General features: G+C 36.5%; 2 protein-coding genes across 3 annotated transcripts in view; one reads left to right on the forward strand and one right to left on the reverse strand.

The window, feature by feature from the left end:
* The first annotated feature begins 1,892 nt into the window (after positions 1-1,892).
* Positions 1,893-4,412, forward strand: LOC113494582. The gene is made up of 3 exons (XM_026872989.1): positions 1,893-2,263; positions 2,637-2,730; positions 4,284-4,412. Exons 1-3 carry the CDS (start codon positions 2,184-2,186, stop codon positions 4,359-4,361), a joined length of 252 nt encoding a protein of 83 aa, XP_026728790.1. The 5' UTR covers positions 1,893-2,183; the 3' UTR covers positions 4,362-4,412.
* Positions 4,413-6,675: 2,263 nt separating this feature from the next.
* LOC113494578 overlaps positions 6,676-21,468 on the reverse strand; it is a 72,581-nt gene continuing 57,788 nt past the window's right edge. Inside the window, exons 4-20 of one of the 2 annotated variants that reach the window (XM_026872978.1) lie at positions 20,547-20,685; positions 15,950-16,033; positions 14,803-14,940; positions 14,487-14,629; positions 13,943-14,145; positions 13,404-13,568; positions 12,813-12,969; positions 12,255-12,411; positions 11,641-11,751; positions 11,030-11,139; positions 10,314-10,588; positions 9,820-10,049; positions 9,323-9,547; positions 8,873-9,021; positions 8,472-8,603; positions 8,080-8,210; positions 6,676-7,816 (exon numbers count right to left, since the gene is read on the reverse strand). In XM_026872978.1, the coding sequence (XP_026728779.1) occupies positions 7,743-7,816; positions 8,080-8,210; positions 8,472-8,603; positions 8,873-9,021; positions 9,323-9,547; positions 9,820-10,049; positions 10,314-10,588; positions 11,030-11,139; positions 11,641-11,751; positions 12,255-12,411; positions 12,813-12,969; positions 13,404-13,568; positions 13,943-14,145; positions 14,487-14,629; positions 14,803-14,940; positions 15,950-16,033; positions 20,547-20,678 (2,616 nt within the window). In that variant the 5' untranslated portion in view covers positions 20,679-20,685 and the 3' untranslated portion in view covers positions 6,676-7,742. The remainder of the gene's footprint in view (positions 7,817-8,079; positions 8,211-8,471; positions 8,604-8,872; positions 9,022-9,322; positions 9,548-9,819; positions 10,050-10,313; positions 10,589-11,029; positions 11,140-11,640; positions 11,752-12,254; positions 12,412-12,812; positions 12,970-13,403; positions 13,569-13,942; positions 14,146-14,486; positions 14,630-14,802; positions 14,941-15,949; positions 16,034-20,546; positions 20,686-21,468) is intronic. The other variant, XM_026872979.1, reaches the window with a different exon arrangement.

Consider the following 21,468-nt stretch of genomic DNA (forward strand, 5'->3'; position numbering starts at 1 on the left):
TATACTAGCGATCGCAAAAATATTCAATGTTTACTTAGCAACCGAAATATTTTCATAATTTTTAGACCATCTAAACAAAAGTTTTTGGCTATTTCCAACTGACTTAAAAAAGCAGGAGGTTCTCAATTTGTCTGTATTTATTTGTTACCTCAGAACTTCGGTCTGAATTAACCTATTTTGTAAACTCCTTTTGTTATTTAATGTGAAATATCTGTGATTTAGTCCCGTAAAAAAATATTTTATATATTTGTTGTTGTCTGTTATATATTTTTTTCTTAAAAAAAATATTAAATTAATTTAAGAGCACTTATTGGTAAATGCATTTTGTATAAAGATACTAATTTTAATAACTACAAAAAGAGGCAAAGAGAGACTTGTCAGAGTTTTTTTTGCCGATCCTTTAAAAACTTTCAAGGATCGATCGACGAAACAAGTTGAAACTCCCTGATTGTTGAATTCCAGTTTCAAAAGAGTTTGCGGAGGTGCGTGCCACTGTTGGAGCTCGTCGGGGATCAGCCAGCTCGGACAGCACGCCTTCCACACTCGAGCGCACCACTATACACAACCCCACGATACTCAACCCACCCGGACAAGGTATTTATGGTGATGGTGTTTTTAGGTCGTTGGTGTGTGAACCATAGAGATCGAAATGATGATAAATTGTCTGAGATAACTTAGTATGGCTTGTTGTGCGTACCGTGGATGGGTGACCATCTTTGTCATAACGAGTTCGTCCGTGTCTTGTAAAGAACGATAAATTGTGGAACCCGGCTATAATTCATACATGATTGACAGTCGCAACGGGTAGTCAGAAGCTGGAAAGTCAGAGAACCAGTTTTACTAAGAGGTATCCTGTTGCCCAGGTGAGATGGTCAGATAATCAGTCGCTCTTTGTAAAATACTGGTACTTAGCTGCCGACCGCAATATCTTCAGTCTACAGTTTTCGCATCTTTGAGCTCGCTATCACATTTAGGTCTCTATTACGCTCAATAAGTTCTTTTGACGAGTACCTATTTAACGAATCCCCTTCAGTCTCGGAGCCAGCATCAGCACCGCAGGTTACCTCACAACCGGAGGAACAGAGACCACGGACGCCGGAGCGACTCAGTCCTCGAGCGGAGATGAGGCTGGCCTTGGACCAGGGGAAGGATATGCTGGCAGACCAGGAGACCGTGCCTTGGGTATGTGGTAGCATACTAGAGGGTTGATCAGCTATAAGGCATTTTTAACTTTAATGTTCAGTCTTATAACAATTAAATTTGTCTTTTACGTTATTGGTTGATCTGGAAAGTCTTTAAAACTTTAGAGCCTCGTGTAGCGTTGGATACTTAATTTATATTCTTTGCTCATTATTTCCATTGGCAATCGTCAAGGATGAAATTAGTACTGATCGATAGGTTTTTAAATATTTCTTTTATTTTACCTTTAGTATATTTTTGGACTATTTAATATCTACCAAATTTGGTAAATTTTGATTTTAAAGAAATTTCGCTTACCGATGATATGGTATATTTTTATTGAAGTTGTTATTTTTTTGTATTATTTACTGAATTTTCCATGTCAGGTTGCAGTTATTTCATAAGACATCTACGGGTAGATCTGGTAGCGATTATCCTTGTGTCAGTGACTGTGTTCGTGTGCAGGCTGGCGGGTCCGACCCCTGGTCGTTTCGCGCGGCGTGCCAGCGCTCGCTGCTGCGGCGCGTGGCGAGCGCGGACGCGGTGACGCTGTGCCGCGCGCACCCGCGCCGCACCGCCCCGCATACTACTTCGCGCAGTTCTGTATATGCCTGGAAGGGTGAGACTTATACTCTGTTATACATTAGATATCATCCATGACCCACTTGAACTCTATATGGCATGTCATGAAAATTGTAAATTTTTGCAGGTTTAGTACCCTATTGTAATATAATAACATTTTTAAACTATGTTCATCTTTTGCCCATTTCAAAAGACCGTCATCCAGTTCATACACCTTGCAATAGGAGATATCTTTATTCTGTGCAATTTAATATAATCAGTTTACTCTGTCTTTTTTGCCTAATCGCATTCCGCTATAGAATACTCCCTTCATCAAGTCTCTCATTATCTTCCAAAGATTGAACTAATTCCGCTTTACATTGAGAATTTTAGTGAACAATTAGCTCATCGTATATATTTCAGTTCCAGAAAGCGAGAAACTTATGGAGATGGAGCAACTGGCACGAGTGGAAGTTCAGACGATGCGTTCGCGGACGCGCTCTCTATGCCAGAACGGGAAGATGTGAGTGATCAGTGACCATCATTATACTATAGAAGATGATAACCGAAGATTACTTGAATCAAAACCTTTTTTAACAGTTTACTCTCCAATAACTCTTTCCTGGTTAATTAAGCTATATCAAACAGACATTTGTAATTCAATCTCCCATTTTGATATATTAGTTTCATATCCCGTCTGAGCCGCACTTTTCTAAATCATCAAACTCACTACAGATTCCTCTACCATCTTATCTTTATTTATTTTTCTTTATTTTATGTATGTATAAGTTAAACCCCACAAAACCGTTGCAATGGTTTGACTGTTGGGTCAAAGCCAGTAATATTTACAATATCATCATTATTACACCAGAAAAAAATTCCTGTCCTGTTTCCAGAATGGGTTTCCTGCGTCGCCGCGCGTCGTCCGATAGCCCGCGGCGCGAGCCGTTCCTGTCGTCGCCGCGGCCGCAGTCGCCGCGCCGCGCGCCCGTGAGCAACCACGGCTATTACAAGATATGCTTTGTCAATGGCTATGTGTGAGCACCCGCCGGCTTATCTGTGCCAAGCAGCTGGATTTAAACACGAACGGGAAGTTTTTTCATTGCTTTATCGTCTTAGTAGTAGATAATATTGACACTTTTTGAACACAGTATTTTTAATCGGTATTCTGTTCCGATGGATAAAGATCTCAGCTATAGTCGCGAAGCCTTTATACTCGTGACGCTAAATACCTTTCTAGTCTTTATTTCTAGCCACCAATTGACCATCAGGTCCATTGTCAATATTAGCAATGCTAACATTTGTTTTTCTGGGAACATCTTTGTGCCTGAAAAAATAGTCTTCAGAAAAGTAAATATTGCTTCTTAGTCCTGATAACAGATATGTCAATGAATGCTTGTGTATCTGACGCGAATTATACGTATGACGATTGCAAGTGATTGACCTACTATAAAGACAAAAAACAATGAGAAAACTTCCCATGTAGAATCTACACGTTTGATAAAATAAATTGTGATTTTTTAAATAATTTAAGCGGTTGGAATTGATTCGCGGGAAAATTGAACTTAATTGGATCTTATGTCAAAAGAAACGACGGGACAGTCCCAAAAACCTGCCTTTATGATAACACTAGTAGTAATTATGAGCGATCGACATAAGTTATACTTAGAGCCAATGAAACAGAAGAGACGTTAGGAGTCATCCATACAAGTAATGTACCAGTTTTATAATATTATTATTACGAGTAATTTGGAAACTTTAGTATCGGTAATGTGAATGAATAATAATCTAAAATTACTTAAATATGAAGTGTAGCGATTGATAATGTTTATTCGATTTCAATCTAAATTGGCCAATAAAATTGCCTTTCTTTTCAAAAGTTTAGAATTCTAAATTAAATTGTTAAATTAGTATATTAATGAACATTTTCTAGTGAAAATATTTCATGTTTTAAAACTTTACCTTTGTCTTTAGATTAACTACCGTTTGGTAAATTGTTATGATTGTGGTTGTCTTGGCACTAAGCTCATGTCAATTTATCCTTTGCTTAACACTTAGTATTAAAGTTTAAATCCAGCTTTCGAATACGCTAAATTTGTTTTTGTTGTCTGTTGAACTGATCTGTCCATTTTGATTGGAACGAGTGTTCTCGAAAATATATTTTTAATAAAATATCATCACGCTTTTCATTCTTCATCCTACAGCTTAGCTGGCCCTTCCTACACCCTTCATTTTGTTTAGCGCCGGCCGCTGACTTAGTGTTAACTTTTATCGCTATTTTTTGCAAATTAGAAATAAATGTCTTTTGTATTTGTTAAAGACATTTCACGAGTTTAATTATATTAGTTTTCACTGACGTAGCTTACAGTAGTATGCATACAGCGTTTTATCATGCTGCCCCTTTGTACTTATAGAGTTATCACCAGAAAGAACCCTTGATGCAATTTCTGACGTAATAGCCCTGATTTAGAACGTAAACTATGTAAATAAAAACACACCTAAAACGCCAGTGGAACACCTCAAATAACAAAATGTTCTTACAGGAAAAACAATTCGAGAAAAGGTTCTGGAAACAGGTGACTAGAAGACGCCAGTCTCTCGGATCCATCAGTCAGATATAGTCGTGAACTTACAGACGTTACAAAGTGTTCATGTGTAGATCTTCACGGTAATATTGTAGACTCAGAATTAGAGACTGTTAAACTAGATATTCGTAATACAGACGACTTGAAAGACGGAAGTGTTTTTGAAAGTGCTACATTTTAGGGTGAAGTCGATGGATTGCCAAAAGATACCAGTTACATGCCAAATACTGACGAATGGGACCTGTCAATACCTTCATATCTTAGTATCGTTGTGTTTTTTAGGACATAACACTCAACTAGGCCTAATTGTTGACTGTAAATATTTGAAAGCAGTTTTTTTCTTATAGATGTACAAATAGGGATTTGTAATTACTGAGCTTGATAGAAAATGTAAAATATGTGATAAGTTACGAACTGTTTTACCTATCTTGTAAATCGTGCGTCTGATATGAACATGTATATTTAGTTTTTTCGTAACTATTGTAACAAATTTTTTCTCGTCTTCTTATTCTTCGTCCATTTTGTCCTTTATAATGTGTAATGCTTCATTTTATATGTCGCACAAATTTTAGATTAATATTTTCTGGGTTGTACGTTTTAGTTGTGGGATCTAAATTCTAACATCTGCTAAAAAATAGACTTGATTTGTGAAATTCATAAAATATGATCCGGACGTGAACAAAAATTAGAGATTATAGAGGTGATAGGTAATTATGCCAAAGGGCTGTGGCCACAATAAATAATTGGACCTATACCAATAACACTTTTGGAACAGGAGGCAAGACAGTTTTCTAGCCAAGACTAGACAGAGGGGTCTTTTATTATTTCTTAAAAGGCCCTTTCCTTTTTTCTTTTTTTTAGACTAAAACGTACAATACCAAACAAAACGATTATTCATATTACAAAATTAATATTATTATTTAATTTAGGCGAATCCTTGGCCACTGGGCCTTACGCTTCTTAACCTGGAGCCCTTGAAGTCCAAAAATAATGCTTTATTAAGTTCCTAAATGACGAATTATAGGAAATTTTAAATATTAATATTACTTATTATCATTGGTCCATGTACCTGGTGCATTTTTTGTAATGGATTGCTATTATCTTCTGCGAGAGCTATATTTTAACAAGACGTAAAAGAATTTTCTGTTCGGAATTCTCAATTTTGGTACCTATAACAAGTAGCAAGCAAAAGATGTGTCGGTTTGATGATCCTGAAACATGAATTTTACTCTTGAAATCCATCAATAATGTGACCAGTCCTCAAAATACTTGGACATCCCGTTAAAATAAAGCGCCTCACAAAAGTTTAATTTGATAGCAATCATTACAAAAATAGTCCAGGTTTTCCGGACGTGATGTAATATAATGATAGCAATTTTGTAGATAACATTGTCATGATCGTCGAATTTAAATTTGAATTTTTAAAATCAAATGTAAAACAGGAAGTGTTTCAATGGTTTTATCTGTTGTTCGATGGATCCAAATAAAAATTGTAATTACATCTTTTCTATGTGTTATTTTTTGTACAATATAATTGAATTCAATTATTTTTATGCAATGAAGTTTTGGAAGATATACAGTTCGAATCGTTTCAAAATGTATTTTACGAGGGAACAGAAATATGATTGTTTTTTTGGTATTACTTAATGGTCCATTAAAATGCTTTATTTCTGAAAATTAAAACGCTATTCAGGTACGTTTAAAAAAATATTTTACAAAAAGGGATCATTAAAAATGTGATTACGATACTAAAAGCATAGATAGATTAATAAAAAAAAAAACACCTAGTAAAATGTTAAGGTACGTATTTATTATTAAAATACATCAATTCACAATGTAAATACAGATAAATCTACATGTAAAACATTCATTTTGACATACAAAAAATATTAGATATTTTTTTTATCTTAGCACCACATGGTTCTGGCATTGCAATTTACTGGAGACAAGTTATTCAATATTATCATTTATTGAATTTTTTTATATCTATTTAAATTTATTGCGTATCTAAATATATATATAGGTACAAGCTTGTTTTTATTTTGTATAAAGTAAATGCGTAAACTTTTTTTGTTCAAAAAATATATTTAATATTTTAATAGCTTTTCGCCCGCGGCTTCGCCCGCGTCGAGGTCGGTTATATCGCGTTTCCACGAGAACGCTTCAAAAGTCCGGGATAAAAACTATCCTATGTTCTTTCTCAAGTGCGAGTCTATCTCTGTACTAAATTTCATTAAAATCGGTTCAGTGGTTTAGACGTGAAAGCGTAACAGACAGACAGACAGACACAGTTACTTTCGCATTTATAATATTAGTAGGGATTCTTGCTCATTTGTCAAAGAACTGTCTCCAAGCAAAATTTAATCTTAAAACAACCGCTAATTGAGCACAACTTTGTCTTTCCCTATGCCCTTTTAGTCCCTCTCTCACATAGCAATCGAGGCAAGAAATATACAAAAACCTATGGATGTATGGACCTTCAAACAAAAAACCTAAATATAACGGAATGTGTTAAATGTATAACGTTTTTAAAAATCCGTATACATTTTCCGTGTCTTGCCTCAACTGCTAGGTATATCATTCAACTTATATTAAAATATTTACACCTAATATTAGTGTTGCCAGATGAGAAAAAGCAGAAGAAATGATTCAATAACCTTTACCTAGATTATTTAAACTAAATTAAAGTGTTGCTAGTTCAAATATATGCATTTACACAAAATTATATATTTTAAACAATTGTTAATTTTTATTGTTAAGAAGCGTTAAAAATGATTTTGGCACATGTTAGTTAAATTATATTTAAATTGTAAATTCAACAAAGAAGGTCATTGATATTTACTTTAATTTTGTACATAATGATAGTATGTAGAATTGATATTTATTACAATAACAATAACTTTAAAGTAGGTCAAAAATATTGTTTATAAACTTTGTGAAAATCTTATACCTTTGTATACCATTCACAGATTTTTCGGTATCGGTATTGGCGAAAATATTGGTGACTTTCAACATGCATTAGAAAAAATAGTCTTACTATGCAGATACGAAGAAAATATTCTGGTAAAAAATATTCAAGCACAAATATTTCTATTAAATTATAATAACGTATGTATTACATTAATTATGTCACAAAAACAGGTAGTTAGTCACAAATGACTGGTACAACTCTAAAAATAATAAAAGAAATTCAATAAAAAGGCAGTGAAGATATCACTTAAGCAACTTTGAGCATAACGCACTACAAATATTCATTTCAATATATTTTCTTGATTCATTGCTAATTACATCAATTCTTGATATTTCTTACAATTTACAATATTGCGTACAACGCCATCTTTTGGATAGCTCAGATAAACTGCGTAGCGCCATCTATCAGTTGGGCCCGGATTTACTTGGCTATTTTGTAAGATATTCTTATTCGCGCCATTCTCGAGATGCCTGGAAGGTTCTCACCTCAGATGATGTGAACGTTGTTAATCCTTGTGGTCCTGAGAATAAAAACGACTTACTTAATCTTCCTATTTCATATAACCAACGCAATATTCTTCATTGATATAGAAAAGTTTGAATTTCACCAGTACACATTAAAATACAGTAATGCTGCATTCAGATGTCCTCAATATTTTAACTAGAATCAATTAAGATCGTGTCTATTATCTGATATAATTTAATAAAAAAACGGGCCAACATTTTATAGAAATTATACTGCCACATATCTTAAAATCGAAACCACAAAAGTGTAATGTGTTACCTCTGACTCTGCGGCCTGGTGTTGGAGTGACGTCACCTTCCGGAGCCGTCCACTGCTCCACGACCTCGGTGGCGGAGCGCGCCAGAGACGGCTGGCTCACCGACCGGTGCAAGGAGTGGCGGGACCAGCCCCTGGATATACGGATTATATTGTTAGTTTTGTAATGATTTTCTGGCAGTTCAGATCTTTATTTCATAACAATTAGCCCCTAAGTTTTACAACATAGATGTGAATCCTTATTTTTTACAACCATGGTAATTTCTGATGCACGTTAAATTAGAAATTGTGGAAGTGCCAAATAGAATCGTTTCTACATTTTCCCATTTCTTTCAAAAGTTCTGCCGCGGTTCACAAAATGCTGTCTAAAACTGCACTACTGTTAAACAACTCACTGGTTCTGGTGGAAGGGATGTTCAGAATCACTATCGTCGTCGTAGTAGCGCCCGAGCTGCGTGCCCGCAGACACCTCGGAGTGCGTGTCCGCCTGCTCGCGCGCGTAGTCCACCATCATCTCAGACATCGACCTGGAAAGGCATTAATAGTAGATAAGTATGTATTCGATGTTAAGATAGGCACCTGTAATAAACCTCACTTAGTAACTCACTAAAAGACAAAACCTTTCTTTTTCTCCCTCTACATGTGCTGATAGAAATGAGTTCTGTCAAAAAGAGTCGAGTTCTTTACGACACCTTTTCAATATCTAGTAACAACATAGAAGGCAGTGCTACTTTTTTCCTAGACAGATTTTACAATATAGTTTCAAGGCTCATCTTTAGATGATAGTTCCACCCACCTCATATCAACGTGGTCGCTGCGGTAGGAGGACCTTCGCGACCTCTGAGGGTCCCTCAAAGAGGTGGCATCACTGTCGTACTCGTACAACGTCGGCAGGGAGCTGCGTCGGGAGCGGGAGTCCCACTCGGTCTTCTTGCGGTAACGGTTCTAAACAACATAAAAAACTTACATAAGAGAGTTTTTTTAAATGAGAGTCCATTGTGGAAAATGGGAAAAGAATTATTAAACAAAATGGCTGAACAGCGATTTATCGATACAGCCTTAAAAGAGTCAATAAAATAAATCAAAACCGCTGCACGTAAAGTATTTTCAGACAGTTATATTTCTTCAACCTATGTATCGAATCACAAGCATAGTGCTGTAGTTTGTATAAGAAATGGATAAAGAACTTTTTTTCGAAGTACATTCTTTCAGTTATGCGTCTTCAACCTATATATCTAACTTTTACCTTGGGTTTATCCGGAGGCGGTGCCAAAATACGGATGATGACTTCCCATTTCGGTGGAGCATACAACGGTGCGAACCGGTGATCATGAGCGACCCTGGTGAACTCCTCGCGAGTGCTGGAGCGCGCCAGCTCTCTCCTGAGGGTGCTCTCGTGGGTGATCAGCTCACGCCAACGGAGACGCTCTTCACGAGTCAGGCGGTAGTTGCGTTCGGATTCTGCTAATATCTGGAAAGATTTTGTGGTAACAAATTTTGTTTTTTTTTTTAGAATCAGATTATCTCATATTTTCTTTCTGGACTAGTAGAACTTTCATTGGTAGTTTTAGATTTTTTCTACAAATAAAATCTAGAAAAGCTCTTAGTTAATACTATTCAGAGAAATAAGATTTAATTACCCGCCCATTAAGTATGTAGTTTCGAAAACGGCGAAATTAAAAGTAGTTTTAGGTAGAGATGAATTTAATGTCTAGAAACAAATAAGGAGCTTTAGTTTCTTACTTCATCTTGAGCTTCGGTCTTCAATACTCTAGTCAGAACGCTCCAGTTCGATGGCACTGGTGGTGCTGGGGTGGGTTCTGGTACGTCTTCATCATCCTCGTCCCTGAACAGTGGGTTGCGGGCTGGAGGCAGTTCCGGCAGTAAGGGAAGGTCGGAGGACGGAGGCGGCTGGTATGATTGGCCGGTCTGTTTAATCAGCTCGGGGGAGAACAGGTCTGGGCCGCCTTTACCTGGGTAATAAAAAAATATGTTTTTGAAATATTGCACGTATCGTTATCGTTGTGATACGGTATGATAAAAAAATTAGTGCGAAGCAACGTAAAAGAAATTCAATTTCAATTGGTCAAAATTTGTACTCCACTCAGATAAAGAAAACCTAATAAAAACACGAGTCTATCCCTCAAGACGTTAGACAACAAATTTAAGTCGGGGATGTAAGCAGTCCACGTTACCCATCAATGGGTCATTCATTCAAATACAAGACAACAGCTTACCAATATACTTCTGCGGCGGCAACGACAGCGGGACCCTCTCCATCTTGGGCGTCAGCGTCATTCCGGACGCGGAGCTGATGTCTGAGAAGTTCTCCCACTGCGCTTCAGGCACCGTGTGGTTCCGGATCGTCACGTCGAAGTGTGGTGGCGGCTGCGGCACCTGCTTGTACTCCGTCACCAGACGCTTGTGACGTTCAATGTCTTCTATCGTCTTCTTCTCCGTGATCGTACGGAGGAATACGTCGTCGACTACATGCGATGTGATCTCTGGTTTCCTGCGAAATTGTGGGTAGCATTATTGAACTGAAATGGGATGATGATAGTTAAGAATTTTCCATAAACTAACTCAAATATTCAGTCTGCAGTCTGCAACCTAAAGACAACCTTTAGAAATTTATACATTATTACTTTTGATAAAAACATATTCTCAATTAAAACAAAAAGAGAGGTCATTTTTCAAAGTCATCATTTATTTAATGACTATCAGGTATGCAGCTGATGTAACGTAAGGTATATAATTTATGGAGATCAAATTCCTATGAACCAATAGGTCAACATACTAATTATAGTATTTTGACTGGGCACACATCTAAAGAATGACTAACGTAATGCATCTCAACATTAGAGCCCTTAGCTTGGCAACATGCTGGCTGATGAACTATGACTAAGCATCAGGTCCACCATGGACTCAAAAAGGACAAGTAGGTATATCTCACCTGGCGGGCATGATAGGTGTCTCTGGGATCGGCTCGAGGCTCTCCATCAGCATCTCCTGCTCTTCGGTCTCCAGACGCTCTCTCATCATAGGAGGTGGCGGAGGAGGTTTCTGTATAAAACACGCTTATTTTAATTCAAGAACTGACCTGGCATACAAGACTTCTTTAAGAACATTTAATAATCAATTGAAATAATTTCTAATGAGACAAAAACCCTACTATTTTCTTTGTTTTGAGCCAATATACGACGTATACAACAACTGGCTTGCATGTACATATATACAAAAGCAGCCTCCTACAATACAATACAAGCTACAGCTACACAGACATGATAATCAACAGGGGCTTAGCGAAGACTACATTTGTTCATGAATCAACAGACGATATAGAAGATTATTATGAGGAAAAAGAGAAACTGTTTTGCGCCCGTCTAACCATCATTGGAATTCTTTCAATCTTAATAAACCTTGAGGACCTTGATAGCTGCAATGATGCACTATCGTGTACTTGGCACCCAGATAGGGTATTTTGGGCTGGTGGCGGATCAAATTGAAAGGAGAGTAACCTTCTTTCCTTCCCCAAAAAAAAGACTTGGTGTATTGTAATCTTACCTTGATATGGAACATCCTGGCGTGGGACCTGTCAGTGACCTCGGTCACTGAGTGAGTATCAGTCATCTCAGTGTTGAGCGACACGATGGAGCGCGGCCGACGCACCCAGTCCTGGTTAGCCACGGGTGACCGACGGATTATTATGATGATGAGGTGTATTGCAACGTGTTACGAATTAATATGTGGTTTTAAAGTGCACACAGTGATCAATTATTTTATTTTTTCTGATTGCTGATTTAATTTTAGACTAGATTGATAGAATGTTCTTTTTAGTTGTGAACGTTTGAAATTTTGGATTATACGTCTGAGACGATTTTTTTTTAATGTGTAGTTAAGGTTCGTGCGATTTGATCGGTGCGTGTTAAAATATAACTAGTTATCAAATGAGATTATTAAAATTACCAAAAAAGTACTGAAGAAATTGTTAGACGAAGGAGGATTCATGATACATGTGACCTCTCACAAGCCTTCATTTACTTCTTTAACCAAAGATTTTTAACACAAAAGACAGATGCCGTCAACATTTTTTTATCTCCTTCTCCGTCTACCGTTTCTCCTTTCAGAGTTCTTCATTAAACATGTCCTCCACCAAAATCAGTCTACCCTGGTCTTACCTGCTTGTCTCTAGACACCTGTGAGTAGACCGCGGGTGGTCTGGGCGGTCTCTCAGGCGGCGGCAGCTGAGAGGCTCGTGCTGGGAGAGGCAGAGCCACTGGTGATACTGTGCGCACTGATTCTTGGCGCTCGTGCTCTTCAGACATCATTGTTTGTCTGGAGGATGAAAACGTTGCTTATAATCTTGAATAAGTTACTAGGGCGTAAAATATTATTTTATAAAAACAATATGGGACAGCTATTTCAAGTTAAATGAAAAAGAAGAACAAAATTGTTTCATCTAGTCCGAAGTTCTAAGGCAGAATAGAATAAATAATAATAATAATAACTCATAGCTTAATTTGCATGCCTTAAGACGCAAATGAAATAGATGAGAAGATATGGAGCTCCTGAACTCATTTCATTTGCAGTCTGATGAAGGGAAGTTTATTTTTGCGTGTATGAAAATCAGAACCCTCACGTAACTGGTTATAAATCTGCATGTGGCTGTATTTACTAAGACCGTTTTATTTACAGAGAATGATAGCCAAATACCATTACTCTGATAAGTAACCAACCTGATGCTGCCTCCGTCGGTCTCGGTGAGTGTGATGGTGGAGAGCGGCGAGGGCGGCGCGGGGGGGCGCTGCACGCGCACGCGCACATCAAACGCCGGCGCCGCGCCCGACACCAGCCGCGCGTTCGATGCGAGAGCTTCACGAGTCTCACCGTAGCCTGGTACAAGCAATAAATATATTAGACTGGATTAATTCAAGAAACGCAATGGAGTTAAGACTTTATGATCTACTGTTTAGTAGTTTATTTATTGCGATTGGACTTTTAATTTATTTATGGATTAGAGTAGATTCAAATGTGATTTTAGCTTTTGATAGAAAGTAAGTACCAGTATATCATAAGCTAGTTAACTCCACACCTAGACGTCCCCTACAATGATGAAATAAAGCTATTCCAATAATTATCCGAGTATTTCTAAATTCCTTCAACAAATATTCGTCATACTCACAATCCAAAATCAAAATCCATTTATTCAAGATACGTTACAAAGAAGTACTTCTTGAACGTCAATTTTACATAGACAGCTCCCCGTATCGCCCATCCTTCACAGCTTCCTAAGTACTAGAAGTGATAGACTGTTGGTTCCATCTTACCTTCACTGTGATAGGACTCATCCATCATAAACGCAGCGTTGGTGTGCGCTTGTTCGGCTTCGCTCGGAGTCTCGGACGGGTAGTCCGAGGGAATCGTGTCGGACGCGACGCTCGCGGCCTCCGCGGTGACGGGGTACACGGGGTGCGCGCGAGGGATCTTCACTTCTGTTGGGTTAGAATAAGGTTCATTTTAGTTTGCAATAGCATCATGAAAGTGCTCTAAAATTATCTTCAAAATACCGATAAGGTGATGTATTTTTCCCTCGTTTTATACACTCACTTTCATGATTGTTTGTTTGGATTTTTTAAACTCAATTTGAGTTATTGCCCAATAAGCTAGCAGGCTGAAATTTTCAGGGTAGCTTCTAACCCGATGACAATTTATAAATATAAAAGCAGCTGGACCGACGTTGAAAATACATTAATGGAGTGACATTTAAAAACGTGGGTTTTTAGATTTTTTAAACAGATATTTCTCGATGATCTTCTCAATAATCTTTGATACGAGTCTGTTACCGTTATTGTATAGGAAGTCTCACCTTGAATACTCTCCCTGCTTACAATTGAAGCGGAGGAGTCATCGATGAACCTCCTTGGTGCTGGGAGCGCGCGTCTCCTGAGACAGAGGTAGGATACTCCGAGCCCCAGGAGTAGAAGCGTCAGGAACAGGATCGCACAGATTATCATGAGGATGTGGGTACCGGCGAGCGGTGCTTTAGCTGGGAGTGGACCGGCTTCAGGGCTATTGAGAAATGGGAGAAATTATTAAAAGATAGCAACACGTAAAGGATATCTTGTTTTTTGAACTGAATGAAGTGCTGCCACTAAGTCTAATAAGTTTTTATAGTTAGTTTATTCTAAAATTTTCGAATAACCACAAATCAGGACATGTTTTTCCTGCCTAGCCTTTTGATTGCCGTGACTTACATTGGCCGTCTCCATGACCTATTTTTTACTGAAGAAAACTTATTTTTTATATTACAGTACTAGTAAAGTATTATGGCATGATTTAAAGTCTTCACAGGCAGTTGAGTATTTTGAGTACTATGGCACTTTCTACCTATAATGTATGTTGATACTTACGTGAAAATAAGAGGGTTGAAGACTGGTTTGGGCACGATGGGCGGAGGATACCGGCACACGATGGTGATGACCTCGTCTCCATCCATCTCCAGGCCCGGGTGGAACCGCACCACGATGTTGTTGGTGAAGACTCGGAGAGGTTCCTGCAAATAACAAGATATTTATCAACACTAACAGGAATATAACACTTGTGTTTGAAATATTTTCTACTGATTCTATTTTTCATCGGATTGTATTTCCTAGCATGCCTACAAAATTACTGTATCCTTGACAAGTTACTAAAAAAATACATTTCAAAGAGTTATAATTGACTGACCTGTTTGGTTCCACATCCTTTGAGAGGCAGCTCTAGTTTGTAAGACAGCGCTCCCTTGCCGACCACCTGACACGCCGAGTTCCTATCGAAGTCAGCGTAAGCTATGCCGTAGAACTTCTCGTTAAACTTCAACTCAATCTGGAAGAGATAATTAATCGATTAATCGAGAATTAATGTTAAAACACAGGCATGAATTGAATTAATAAGATCATCATTATTGTATCGTATATTATTATCATTTAGGGAAAAATGGACAAAAAAATCCTTTAAAACCAATAGCCCTGCCTGCTGTACCCAGGGACGTGGGTTCAATTCCCACCGCGTTACTTCTATCATCCACAGACCATATTTTGTCTTAAGCGTACCACTGGTTGGGAACCCCTGTTTTCTAAGGCGGGGGAATCCTCATGGACACCCACTCCCTCGGGGGAGGAAATGGGTAGTGTCAGACTTTTACTGACTAAACCTGAACCGCCGTGCTACGTCATCCGCGTTTTTGTATCAGTGCGTTGCAATCCTTCATACACTTGTTGGGAACCCCTGCTTTAAAAGGTAGTGTTATTCCCCATGGTCGGCGATAGCACCCAACACAAACTACAGTTACTGTTAGTAGCTTGTGTTTAACCACACCGTTAACGTTTGTTCTATTGACCGACGGTTTAAAGCCATTGCAAGCATAGCTGTTAACAAATAAACTGCTATTTACGGAATGTAACCGAAGATTAGTAGTTATTGATATTGTGTCGATATTTCTGGACTACCTGTGTAGTTGTATATTGTTTGTGAAGTTACGAAGTTTACGAACTTCTTCTTACAATAAATTTGTAAATGTAAAAGTTATCGTAAATCGTTATGTTACAGAACACAGAATAAACTACTAAGTTTGAGTGCTTGACCAAAAAACAATACATGAAAACAAAAATTATGTACTAGCGTTAAAAATACATTCTTCATTTCGATAGCCTGAATTAAAAATCAGATTATTTATCACTAACTAACTTATGGTAGCAAATATGAACGTATTTTAAATCCTCGGAAATTTTCTTGCAGGTACCTAATTTTCTGATAGGTATCACTTTCAAATAAGTATATTTTCTAATATTTATCAGGTTTCTTTTATTTAGTTATAAATTATGTGCGTATTTACCTGCATCGATCCAGCCGCGCAGTTGAGAGCAGCCTTCGTCCTGTTTAGGAATATCACTGGACTCAGGTCGTCGAGTTTTGTGACCTGTAACAAAAATACAATATTTAATATTGTTTCTTAATAATATGTTAGGAATAGAGGAATATTCTTTGCCATAAAGTGTTCGGTATTGACCTAATACGAATGGTATATGCCAAAATAATAAAGAGGAAAAAAAATCCCAAAAAAACTACTGACATCTGCTGGATTAGAAGCAGTTGCTTTCAAAAACTCTGTGTAATTCATGTCAACCAATCATTATTAAAATGAATAATTTCGTGTCTAATGGGGAGTTTTATTATATTTACCCTTTTTCTCGTTCTCCCTCGAAAATAAAAAAATCGTCTTAACTATTATCGAGTTCGCGTCATCGTTAATCATCGACGTACATTAATGAAGATTTCGCAAAGTCAGAGGACTTTCTTGACTTTCTTGAAACGAAAAAACATCGATCATATAAAAGAAGTTGCCTGGCAAAGAAAAGACTAAAAGAATCTCAAACGAAAACAAAAAAAAATAAACAAAACGAAATCACAAACTTCAAGCAATTATTCCCATACCGGATCTAAAAAACCAATCTACAGACACAACCTCTCATTTAATACATCCGATTCTATTCTTAGAAACCAGCCGATGGGTTCAGAAACTTAACTAGCTGCCACGAGATCAAAGATGTACAGAATCCAGAGATTGCAGTAACAATTCTTTATTTAGTTTGTTGCATGGCAAACGTCTCGATAAATCTTTACTGCTAATTATTACCTTCGGGGCAGTTACTATCGATGTTCGTTTCCAATGTTTGTCACGACAAGAGAATTTGGTTTGTGATTTTTGTTTTATTGGCAAATGCATGCGTTATAAGCTCAATTTTCTAGCCTAAAAACGTCCAAAGAAAAAAAATAGCAATTTATGCAATACCAATTACTATCAACTATTTGTGTTTCGCTCCCTCCTTTTCCTCTTTCCATTTATATATTAGCAAAACAATAGTAACTTGTTTATAGGTGACAGCCTTGAGCCTATCCTAAAATCTCTGTAACAGTGACTATTTAAAAAAATAAAGGTATTAAAGTAGGTACTCAAATTTTTAAAGATTTCGAATAAATCTCTAACTTTATAGCGGAATAATAAAAAATGATTTGTTTGTTTAAATTAAACGAAACGACCTTGGTATTGACGCTAATAATTACAATTCCACGCATTATTATTGAATTACTTCAGAGCTTCGTTTCGGCGCTAATTGATCATCGATTATGAAGGTGAATGTTTAGTTTTTGTCACTGAAATACTATTATAATAAATAAATAGTTATTTTTATACTTTTACGTTAATTATATCTTTTTAGATCAAACAACATCATTTACCAATAGAAAGCAACTCTATACGGTTTTACTATAGGCTAATAACTAGCTAGCTGGCCATACGTTAAACGTTAATAAAATGCCTGAAAATTAATGTGACTGAAAAAACCTTCTCAAAATAAAAAAAATAAAAACATTTCAATTCTGCGTTCGATTTCTGTAACATTACAAATCCATTACAGACATCTTTCTTAAAAACAAAACGCTTTCGACACCTCCAAGTGCTGCCAACATTACAAATAACGTCGTAGGTACACAATGAAAACGCACCCCCTTCGCCGGCTATCACAACTAGACGCACACATACCTATGCAAGGCATAATATATGTTTCCAATGCCTCCAATAACAATATCTCGTCGTTATAAAGCTATGTTGACAGTGTATTGGACGCGACGCTTGTTGCCTTACTATCTGTGTGTAATAGGCCTATAACAATAATTCTTTAAGGGATAGTTGTTTCGTTTTTGTTGGAATAAGAATGGGTGTATTGACTTTAAATTGAATAAATTGTTGACAATAAAGGAGAGAAGGAGTTTTTTTGTTAATCATTGTACAAAAGTTAAAATGATTCCATTTTTATGCATTTTTTTACTAACATGACAGCGGTTTACTTACAAGTTATTAACGGGAAAGTGACCTATTACACAATAATACAAATATTTCAGATGGAAAATTGAACTTTTCTTATTTGTGACGCTTTTACCTATGTAATACATTGGAAAGATTATTTTTATCCTCAATACCAATAATATATGTTACAACAAACAGATTAAATTTTCCGCTAAGATCACTATTTAACTTCCTCGTTTTATATTTCTTTGATTCATAGCAAAAAAAAACACAATAACTTAAACACTTAAATTCGAATGAAATTGCAAAAACTACTCTTAATAACTTATCATCGTCGGTAGCTAATATTTTCACACTCGATTGAAACCATCAAATCGAAAACTGACAAAAAACGCGCGAAATCATAACAATACGATTAAGTCGCCTACAAAATTGATATTGATTTAAAAAATATATCGCCGTGATCGATTTGAACGAATTTTATGAATCTAATAAAAAATAATATTTGAATCATTCGAATAGAAACTACAAACTTATCTATGCCGGCGAGAGTGGCGCTAGTAGCGTTGTGATAACTTTACGGTTGCCAAAATTGTTCAGTATAATTTTAGTTCCGTTTTTCGTCACCGGCAATAATAATTTGGTTGTGCTTAACAAATTTTGAGGTCAACTTACACACGTTTTGGTGGTTTTATTGTATTATTATTTTATGGTTCCTGACCTTTCATAACATTTACAGACTTGGATATTCTGTTTCGGTTTACTTTTTTTTTATAACGGGGCCACAACTAAAAGCACGAAAGTAATGTGTGAGTTTATGCCTTTTTTTTTAAATCGTAAGACAACCAGCACAATAGGAACTACGAACAAGCATTCGCTGATGACAAATCGTACCCGCGACACGTCATATAACACGTCGTACTACACGTCATGTCGTACAAACAAAACTTAAAATATCAGCCCCTCAATTAAAATGACGTTTCTACAGCCTATACTAGTAAACAACCGGTGTTAGTATTGTACTCTTTAACTCCCGTAAGATCCATAAGACGAATATTTAGACGTCACATTTTAAGGAGAGTAATTTTCATTCAAGACTTTTTATAAAAAAAAATGCATTGTACCTTTTACTGAACAATATTTTTGATATTATCGAACAAGATGAGTAATTGCAATATATTCGTACACTCATCCTCATCTCTCCAAAAAGGGCAAGCATTGAGTAAGTAAGTCAAGGTCTAATTGAGTTTGTGAGGTTCGCATACGGTACGTTACGAAACTATGAATGAAGGAGGCTTGCGTGTGCTGGCTAGTGGGAAAGTAATCGGCCAAGAGAGAAAAAGTAATAATAAATAATAATGTTTAAGATAATACTGTAATAATTAATTTTTAAAGAAACTTTTGTATTTTTTCGCCGTAGGCCATAGGAATGATATTTTTTTAACTGAGCAAGTAGAGTCATAATGTAACGATTTAAAAATGCCAGGAAAATGGGCTATTTGAAATAAATCATTATCCGCACCAAATTCGATGTTCTTTAACTTAAATCTTTTTTATTCTAACGACAACAATAATAAACAATCTGTGAATTTTAAAATCTATAACCTAGTGTTCGAATATCTGTCAAAATTTTATAAAATGTCATAGCAAAAACATTTAGCAATAATGTTTTAATGAAGTCAACAAAAGTAGAAAGTAATACACATCTCGATTAAATATGAATTACCCTTTTAAAGCCTTACGACTGTTAAACATAAAGTTTGTCACTTTTTTGCCCTGAGAATGAAGCTGTATTTCATCTCGCTATGGAGATGTCATCATCCCAAATTATATGTTTCATAAGTTTGAGATGAATGCTCATTTCTTTGGTTATATTTCTCGGGAACGGCTACTCTGAGCAGTTTATTTTTGCGTGTGCCATTTAAAAAGCTTTTACGTCTTTGGGTGATATTAAAACGTAATAAAATGGGATGTTTTTATATAAGTTTTGTTACGGATTCATATTTTATTTATATAAAATTCCGCTTTGTTTTTGACGATCTATGGTTCTATAAAACGTCAAACTGTAACGAAATAGATAAGCCAGTTCCAATTTTAAAGTATCATTTAGTTTTTTTTTGTAGTCACCATTATTTTAATACCGAATACGACCATTACAAAAGAGGCCTAGGTGTAACCAACCTCCTTTCTCACCTATTCCTGTTACTCAGTGTGTTAAAACTCTTAACGTGATGATCGTAACCTCACTCTTACTGCAACGGTATACTGCGGTTAGACCTATATTGCCGGCTAACAATGACCATGGACTTGATTGTGAAGCCGCTATATTATTATCATAAAAATGAATTCTGTTACCATTTTATATGGATCTGTGAGGACCCTATTTCTTAACCTAAATTGTTGTTTTTGGTGACGTATACCTACATCTTTATGACGTATCCACTAATAATGCATGCTTGTTATATAGAATAGGAGTTAAACCTTGCATATTCGTGATTGATATCTGTGGTATTTATTTAAAACTGTACCAGCAAAGAAAATGAAACGATTCATTCCGTGGTCTACGGCAAGAGTGGACCAATGTCGATGGTACTAAACTTGATGCTGACCTGATCATTTATCTTACCTTTCCGTCCAGCACAGTTTGTTCAGGCAATCCCTCGCCCTGGTACTCGATATTATTCGCTTGAGATCCATAGTTGGACTGCGCGCACGCAGCGGCCAGCGCGCACGCCACCACGCACCAAAACAACGCCATCTCTTGACTGTAACAAGGAAACTTGAATTTAGAATGTTCATTCGTTTATAAAAACTAAAAATATTATTGTGCACTTCGGGATTGGCGTCTTGTTTTTACTTATTAGTTAAGTAAAGAATATTGTCAGCTGTATACGAAATAAAAGAAATACATAAAATATTTTTTTCGCTGCGAATTATTCATTGCTAATAAATGCCTTTTTGCATGAACAGATGTCATGGAAAATAAAATAATCGGTTTCTTAGTGACTAGTGACTTATAATAATAAAAATCTACTATTATCTTAAATTATTATCTAAGTATTTTTTACAGAATTTCTCCAAACACCGTATTCTACACAACGGATTTGCTTTTCCATTTACACTCAAACCAAATCGAATCATTTTTCAACACGTCAACTTTGGTTTCACCAACTATCGTAATTACTACGAGCTTTCAAACACGCATACCTACATACATATTTACCTGTCGATCGATCGATATCTTTACCACACTCTCTAAGAAAGCAGCCAGCAAAGCCCGTCTCACATTGCGCAGCATTTCACAATGTTTTTACTCAAGTTTTCTAAACACCAGACAATTCAGTTTTCACTTCGAGAAAATTGTTGGGATTGGCGGTTACTTTTTTCCTGGCTAGTAAAAGCTTCACTGCCTTTCTTAGCTTATGTGTTTTCATATAGTTATTAAATTTTTATTAACAACTAGCTATTGCCCGCGACTTCGTCCCCGTGGGTAGAAGATATAAGTTATGATTTATACCTGCCTCGTTTTTTTTCACATTTTCCATTGT

Source organism: Trichoplusia ni, chromosome 5, assembly GCF_003590095.1.
Source record: "Trichoplusia ni isolate ovarian cell line Hi5 chromosome 5, tn1, whole genome shotgun sequence".
Taxonomy (NCBI): domain Eukaryota; kingdom Metazoa; phylum Arthropoda; class Insecta; order Lepidoptera; family Noctuidae; genus Trichoplusia; species Trichoplusia ni.

Coding starts and splice junctions, on each gene's coding strand:
- LOC113494582 (XM_026872989.1), top strand. CDS start 2,184: ATGGAGATGGAGCAACTGGCACGAGTGGAAGTTCAGACGATGCGTTCG. Junction 2,264..2,636: donor CTATGCCAGAACGGGAAGAT/GTGAGTGATCAG, acceptor TCCTGTTTCCAG/AATGGGTTTCCTGCGTCGCC. Junction 2,731..4,283: donor AGTCGCCGCGCCGCGCGCCC/GTGAGCAACCAC, acceptor ATGTTCTTACAG/GAAAAACAATTCGAGAAAAG.